Here is an 8,636-nt window from a genome sequence, read left to right on the forward strand (position 1 = left end):
CCAGATCACTAAAATAAATTATTTAAGACCATATGAAGTATCCAAAGCATGGCGTGACAGTTAATGAAACTGAAATTTTGTCAAGAAAAATTAAGAGCATAGAACTTGAAATGGATTATGGGAAATGAGTGATCTAATCAAGAAGAGGCTGACCATCATATATCGTCCAAAATGGGTTCTCTCTTTGCCAGGATAGATAAATATCCAAGGATTTCCAATCCATCTTTTTCTTATAGAACACAAGAAAAGTCCATTTGTATCAGATCTCTCTATAACAACACTTCACTATAAAAGCCAAGTTTTTCCGGAACCAATTCTTATGTTATGTTATAATATATGTTCTCTATAACAACACCTCGCTATAACATCCAAAAATATTCAGAACAAACGATGCTGTCATAGAGAGGTTTGACTGTATCATATCTAGTCAAATAAACTATCTTAAAATAGTTTTGACTTATCTATACTACTTTTGGTACTTATTTACCTTCAATATTGAAGTTTTATCTTAATTACAAGTTTGATATATAATTGACCTTTCATATATAGAGCAATGTATTGGATCCCAATCTTCCCCATTTGTTGCCTTTCTATTTGTTCTCAAATTTCCATTGCTCTGCTACTTTGCCGTCGAAATCTGTCCATAGGTATTCAGTGGACATATAAAGTGGTTGATTATAAACAGTAGGTATATAGAATCAAGTTGTTACAATAAGCTAACTTCATAAAACTCATGGAAGATTTAATTTTAATACCAAGTACAAAGAGCAGCAACACATGCATTTAACTTCATAAAACTCATTTTAAAATCCAAAAATGAGATTGTTAAGAAAAATCAAAAGAGGAATTTTGATATACAATAGTATCATAGTTCAAAATCCCAAAACAATCGACTTCACAATTCAAAAGAACGAAAGATCAATGTCACATTTAATAATTCGAAACATAAACTTGGAATATATGAGGATAGAGATGAATGAGTGTAAAGTTGTGTTGATTCTATTATGATGGTTTCCTCTCTATACAACTGATTAGCATATAAATTCCAGAATTAGAGGTAGGGGAAAGGAAATATATTAAATTATAGAGCTACATTCATAATCCTAACATACTATAATCAATAAAACAGTTCCGCCGAGCAGCTAGAATAAACAATAATCGACTATAGGTTTATTATAGAACTTAGGTCGTTACAACTACCGTAATTGAAAATACAACACCCCAAAGTAGATCAACTAAGACCAATATCCATCCTTGCTATAGAACATCTAGTTTTACAAAACCAACTACAGTTAGCTACAACACATACATTTCGCTTCAAACAACTCATTCTTTAAACCCAAAATGAGACTTTTAAGAAATAGTAAAAAATAAATTTAAGTTACCTGAAAATTATTATCGTGACCTACTTTTGATCTGAAATCAACATTTGGTATGCCGAAACCGACCTAGGTCTATGGTGAAGTTCTTTGGGGGGGTTGGGGGGGGGGGGGGATGAAATGTTGGAAAATTAAGTTTTTCTAACTTCAATAGCTAATCCCTAAGTTTTGATAATGTTAAATTGACCCCGATAATCCCTTAAGCCATTAAACCGTATGCTAACAATTTTTGGGTCCAAAAATAAGTAATAAAATCACTCATTATTCAAGAAAATATCCAAACACACCCTTAAGTTCTCTGCTATGTCAATATAATTCCAATCGAGGTCTTGATACATCAGTTGCATAGAACTACCCACAGGTCACAACTTCTATTTTTCACTAGAAGAGCAACCTAAAAGTTAATTTCCCTGGATAATTAATCAACGTGAAAACAATAATCACCAAGTAAGTAATATAAATTCAATTTGCTCATTTGTTTCTTCCTTTTACTTTTTCAAGCTTTTGGTTTAACATCATAATTCAATCCAAACGTGAAACCAAAATTTTTCACATCTTAAATTTAGTAGGCGTTTGGACATAAGAATTGTAAAATTGCAAAATAGGGGGAAAAATTGTGTTTGGACATGAATATGATTTTGGGTTGTTTTTGAACTTTTGTGAGTGAAAATTTCGAAAAATAGCTTTTTGAAGTTTTTCAAATTTTTGAAAATTTTCAAAATGTATCTTCAAGTGAAAATTAAAAATTTAAGAACAAACGCTGATTTCGAAAAAAAATGAAAAACTTTTGAGAAAAAGGAATTTCTTTTTTATGTCCAAACGGGCTCTAAAGGTGATTATCTACTTTAACATAGAATCTTACTTAAGCAAGAAGCTCTTGCCAGTAGAACATAGGAAAAAATAGCTCAGTAGAGCAAGGACTTTTTCAAGTTTTTAGTGAACTAATTGCCACTTTTACATCTTATTATATTGAGTTGGCAAGACTTGATGTAAGTACTCGAGCATATCGGAGGAAGAACTATTTGAGTGGATCCAATTTTTTAGACAATATCAACATTTATTATTTTCAGAAACTTGTAATTTTTGTAGTTTTATAATTTGAACATTTTGTTTGAATATAATTTTTGTCAACAACAAGAAAAACAAACAACATATTTAGTATATTCCCATAGTGTGGGGGTGTAGAAAGGTAATGTGCATGTATACCTTACCCCTACCTTGTGAAGGTAGAAAAATTGTTTCCGATAAATCTTCGGGTTAAAAAAAATAATTCACAGCAGGTATGAAAAAGAAAAAAAGTAGTGAAGAAAAGCCATGTTGAAAAAATGAAGGCAATAACAATAACAACAACAAAATAACAAATCAATAAGAAAATCGACACAAGGAAAACAACATGTAGCACAGTCAAACCTTTTTATAACAGCCTTTTTGACTTGTTTATGACCACAAATTCCAAAAGTCTTCATTTTTTCTTAAACCGCGTGCCAGTCAAACAGATTCACATAAATTAGAACGGAGGGAGTAACTTTCTACCCTAATCCTCGACTTGCATATCTTTCTATGTAGGATCATGTACTAGGTAAGCTGAAGATGTCTCATGCCTTACCTAGCCTCTACATCTCCTCGTTAGGGCATCTATACATCTTCACATGCCGAACCATCTCAGCCTCGCTTTCATAATAAGTGTCAACCACAAAAAGCCACTCCCACCTTATTTCTGAATTTATATCATTTTTTCAAAACAAATTCTCATGGATACAAGATACATTACTTACCAAGAGACAAGTATATACATGAATATTTACAGATTTGATTGGATAATTTGATTTCTTGTTTAAAATGATTTTTTAAAAATTCAACGTCAAACCAAACTAAAGGATAAATTGGTTTTTACGGGGTTTTCCTTCTGTTATAACACCCCTACCACAAAGAATATTCACATTAGAAAACTCGAAATTACGACCCGAATTCCCATTGATTTTGTTTCGACGAAGCTAACGTTTTTCTCCGGCGAAATCAAGTTGTGAGTTTACCTTTTCTTTCTCTCATCCCTTCCCGAATTTCCTTTTTTCCCTCTCTCAGGATACAAAAACCCTCAATCCGTTTTATCAAGTTGAATTTAGTTTTTCTTTCAGTTTTTTTTTTTTGTCCTGTTGTTTGATGGACCAGTGAAAATCGAAATCATCTAGCACGATCGGAGGGAACGATTTTAGCACCTGAGGCTAGATGATGATTACTCAATTATCTTAAATTTCGAATTGTTAATGACATATAAGTAGTAGTACAAGAGAATATTAAACTTCAGCTGGACGGGAGAAAACATTACATCAAAGTATAAAACGGATTAGTCAAGTGTATTTGAATTGTTGAAACTCATGAAAGTTGTGTTAATAATGTTATTTGTCAAGTGGTGTCTTAACACTTTTGAAAATCCCTAAATAGAAAAGTGGTATATGAATTGGCACATTGGTAGTAATACTTTTTTGCTACATCTGATTGATATGTTAACAAAGATATCTTAGAATGAAGCAAAATATACATGTCTTCTTTTGATCCAATTGTATATTCCAAAATTTGCTTCAGTTAATTTGGAAACTTAAGTTAGTTGGAATTCAACAAGTTAAGGGTTAGTATATGTGTGCAGTTTGGAAACGTAGTTTGATTGTATCTATAGCTTACCATAGTAGGGTAATGCCTTGTATAAATCAGTGTATCTGTATCCTATCCACTTCCCTTATGTGGTTGGCTGGTTTACTTTTCCTTTTCTTTTTTTTTTTTTGGTTTGAGAGTGTGTGTGTGGGTGGGTGGGGGGGGGGGGGGAGGGGGAGTGTAGCACTTCTACTCTTTACAAGCTTATCTCAACCTTAATGTAACTAGATGGATGTATTGGACTTGGCTTGAGTCTACACTTTCTTTTTAGTTCTCTTATAAATGGCTTTGTTAATTCTGCACTGAACCTATTTACTGAAAGAAAGGATTTCTTTCATGGTGAAGTGTGTGGACTTGATTTAGTGGTTTTGGTCAATTGCAATTGCGTTATTTCATAAGATGTGGATCAGTTTTTGGCCATGTTACCAAAGTTTTAAGGTCAATACTATTTTTTGGCTCTTTAATTAGTCTGTTTATTAAGTGGTTAACTATTTTATGGATTTCAACTTATTGTCGAAGTTACGTTTTGAATTTGTTTACTTAATTAATTGTAATTTCTTAGGAAATAGAAAGATATCCTTATAAATATGCCATTACTCTTTAATTCAAAAGGGCAGATAGTATGATTTGGTCATTTTTTGTCGTGGTTTGTACAACTTTGTCTTTCTTTATGCAAGTAGGAGCATAGGAATCTGAGTGATCACGTGCTTCACGTGGTATTTTGTTCAGTTTTCCGATCGTTGAAAAAACCTTCGACAGATATGTTGAGGAACCTTAATAAGTTTAACCCATGTATTGACGATCTTACTGCCTTCCCTAAGAGACCAAGGTCAGTTTACTACCATCGTAGCCCTACTATATGTCCACCTTTGACCAGTCCAAACATAAAATATGGGAAACACCATCCATAGAAGGACATTCCAGGAGAAAGCAGTTGTTGAAATTTCTTCGACATTGGCATAAATCTACCACTTTCTGAGGGCCCATGAGAGAATGTCCATTAAAGAGGGAGCTTTAATGGGCAGAAGAGTACCCGATTTTTTTTTTCTTTTTTCTTTTTTTTGTTTTTGTTTCGATAATCAAGAAGTCCTTGAGGGCCAGTGATGCACAATTCTAAACTTGTTGGATAATGTGTTCGCCCTCTATCCTTCTCCAACTAGGCAGTAGGGTTTTAATCCGTGACGTGCGCCTATCCGCACATAACCCGCATCACTCTTACCACTAGGCCAAAGCCTTGGGGCTACCCACAAGACATCTTTTAAGGAAAAATATTCTGGAATGAGTTGAATCATCATTAGTAGAGATTCAAAAACCATCAGAATCAGATATTTTTGAAAGAACAAGGTTGGTGGTCCAGCAGGGATCTTGATAGTATTTGTGAAACTCTTTGGTGCTGGCTTGTGGATTAAATTGGTAGAATCTTCAGAAAACCTCCATAACTTATTAGCAAAGTCTGACCAGACGGCATTGGTGGAGAATTTCGAAATAATAATGCTTCTTCTTCTTCTTCTTAAATTTGAGGACTTAACAACTCTCATGTTTCACCCAAATCTGTTGAAATTCTGTAAACCTGAGATATCTAAGAAGTTTTTTCCTGGTTGTATACTTATTGATGACTGTTCTATATTTCTCGAAGGCCAGAAGAAAGACTTGACAGACCCATAGAAGAGTGGTCTTTTCCTTTCCATATCTCTCGGAGGCCAGAAGAAAAATTTGATGAAGATATTGCTGACAAAACTAGGTTTACATTCAATCTATTCACCAAATATTAGATTCCAATGACCTTTCGTTGATCTCAAAAGATTTGTTACCAGCGATGAAGATTTCCTGTTCATGGGTAGTTTGACGAAGATCGTCAAAAAGGTGATCATCGGCAAATTAGGAGGAAGGAGAGAAGCGTGAGGGGAGAGAAGAAGAGGAAGAAAAGGAAAAAGTTCTCGGAGAGTTAAGAGAGAGGGAGGATAATTTTCTTTGGGGTGAGCACAAATATCTATGTTCCATATTAATGGTAAAGTTTTCCTTCTGTAATAGAATGTTGCCCAAGGATCATAGCCGTTCACCTACAAGTGAAGCAGAAATTTAAAAGAAAAAATCTACGTATAACTTCACTTTCTAGAAATGTCAAAGTGACCCAAACTTGGGATAGATCATAGAAGTCGATTCTTCTCTGTTGGGATTCAACGAAACATTTGAGGAGAAATACACTTCTAAAACCCACAAAGCCATATCAATAGGAACCAAAGGAGAAAAATACATTCAATAGTTTGGACACTCAATTTAACCCCCTGATTTTGGTGTAGTTATGGGCTCTAGGCTTGTACTTTGAGGTAGAAGCAAAGGTCAATGTGATATTTTAGTTCAGAAGTCTTCATTTTGCACTGATTTTGTTTAAGACAATCGATGCTATCGCTAAAACAGACTCTGTCAGACATTGTATAGGGGCTAGCAACTCACTTTTGTTATTTTTGTATATCTACTTCTTGTAAGTAGCTCCTTATACTCTTGCATCATTATTGATGCCTTTTAATACAACAATTTCTTTCATAAAAAAAAAAAACAGCCTCTGTCAGATTTTTTCTGTTTGAATATTTCTCAAGTCAGCAATAGTGGTGTTTCTACTTGAGGGAATCTTCCCCCCCCAACCCCCCAAGAAAAAAAAGCCTCATTCACCTATCTTATTGAGAATCAGAGATGAAGTGCTTGTTAATGGGGATACCAACTATTGGTAAGCTAAACTTGAGTAGATTACTGCTGCATCATAAGGAAACAAAGTCCTTTACCATGATTAGAGTCTCTTGCTTTTCTTCACTAATGTTAGAGTCTCAAAAAATTAGAATTTATGCAAATATAGTTTTGAAGTCATTCATAGTTCTCTACTATTTGCACAGGCCTGTGTTTGTCTTGTGTACTTTCTTTTCTGTAGAATCTTAATCTTTCTTTGTCACCCTGAAGCTGGATCATATCATCATGAAGGAATGTTGAAGTTTATATTTTCCTCTTTTAATAGATGGAGCGACCTTTATCTTCACTTGTGTTCAATGGTTCTATTATAGAAGCCATCGCCGAAGCCAAGCAGCAAAAGAAGCTTTTTCTGGTTTATGTTTCAGGTAAATAGTTTCCAATTCTCTGCAGTTTATTTATGCTATAGTTTCCATTAGTGTCCTAAAAGAACCTGATGTTAGAGAGATTTGGGTGATGTTGCACCAAGGTTGAAGACATAGAATGACAGTAGGTTCCCTAGTAGCTCGGCTGGACTCTAGGGTTTAGACTCAAGATAAGTGTTATTGACCGACCCAGGGAAGCATATTCTCCCACTCAACTGAAAAGGGAAGCGTTTGATTGCAACTTAGTCTGTTCGTCCTGAACAATATCTTTTTTTTGGATGAAGTAATGTGTTTCATTAAAAAAATGCATCAAGAAGATGCAAAGTTAAAAGAGGCATAGTTTTTTTTTTGAAAAGGTAATATGTTTGTATTGAATATGGAAAAGGTTACATTGAAAGTGTAACCTTCTGATAATTACAAAGGGGAAACCAGAAGAGAGGCCTTAGATTCTAAAAGACTTACAATTGATCTAAAACATAAAAAATTAACTCACTCTCTTCTAGATATTCCTGTTTACACCAAAAATAAAAGAGCATTAAACAGCTCATCTTCAGTTTTTGTATTGAACTATGGTTATCCTCAAAACATCTCTGATTCCTTTCTTTCCATATTGTCCACCATATACAAGCCGGGACAATCTTCCATCTCTCCTTCTGGTTGGAGTGTTCCCCATCTCTTTTCCAACTGCTTAGGACTTCCTTGATTCTCTTGGCATAACCCATCTGATCCCCCTCAGGTTAATGAAGATCTTCCACAGTTGATCAGTGACACTACAGTGCAAAAAAGATGGTTGACTGTCCGATAGCTCTTCAACTCTGCCTCCAATGTGAGTGCTTCTCACACTGATCCAACTTCTCCATCATTCGCATTAGGCTCAGCCGCCCCACCTCGAATATACTCGATGCGATACAGGGTTCTACTTTTACAGTCCCATGAACATACAGGTCGAGCCAAAATTCTGTTAATAAGGCTAGTTCTTAAAGTTTTGGCAATGGTATAAAGACTTCTTTTGGGAAGACAAATGGCTGGACAAAGAACCCTTGAAGCAGCTATTCCCAGACATCATACAGAACCTAACCAACAACAAGCTTCACTATGTTCGAGAATTTTGGACAGGTCAAGGGATGAGAATCTCACATTCAGAAGAACTAATTTAAATGATGAGGAAATTCAAAGTGGGACAGAATTTTATAAACCACTTTAGACACAATTCAAAGGCAATCTCTACCACTGAGGATAAGACGTGTTTTGGCAATGGGGGACAAAGAGGGAAAGTACTCTGTAAGATCTGCCTAAAGATCTTCAACCACAGTCTAACAACAGGAATGATCAGTGGCCATGGAACGATTGATTATGGAAAGTAAGGAATTCCCTTTACCAAAGTTTGCATGTTTTACTTGGATTCATTAGCAAGAGAGGCCAGTCCTGACCACAAGATAAATCTCACCAAAGAGAGGTTATCATGCTGGGGTCCAGATGCTACCTATGTGAAGGCTCAGGAGGA

At 34.9% G+C, this 8,636-nt stretch overlaps 1 protein-coding gene across 1 annotated transcript in view; it reads left to right on the plus strand.

Annotated features, from left to right (window-relative positions):
- The first annotated feature begins 3,277 nt into the window (after positions 1-3,277).
- Positions 3,278-8,636, plus strand: part of LOC109238912 (plant UBX domain-containing protein 11) — a 19,617-nt gene continuing 14,258 nt past the window's right edge. The window contains exons 1-2 of the mRNA XM_019405403.1: positions 3,278-3,402; positions 7,036-7,135. Coding sequence (XP_019260948.1) covers positions 7,036-7,135 — 100 coding nt within the window. The 5' untranslated portion in view covers positions 3,278-3,402. The remainder of the gene's footprint in view (positions 3,403-7,035; positions 7,136-8,636) is intronic.

Source organism: Nicotiana attenuata, unplaced genomic scaffold, assembly GCF_001879085.1.
Source record: "Nicotiana attenuata strain UT unplaced genomic scaffold, NIATTr2, whole genome shotgun sequence".
Classification (NCBI taxonomy): domain Eukaryota; kingdom Viridiplantae; phylum Streptophyta; class Magnoliopsida; order Solanales; family Solanaceae; genus Nicotiana; species Nicotiana attenuata.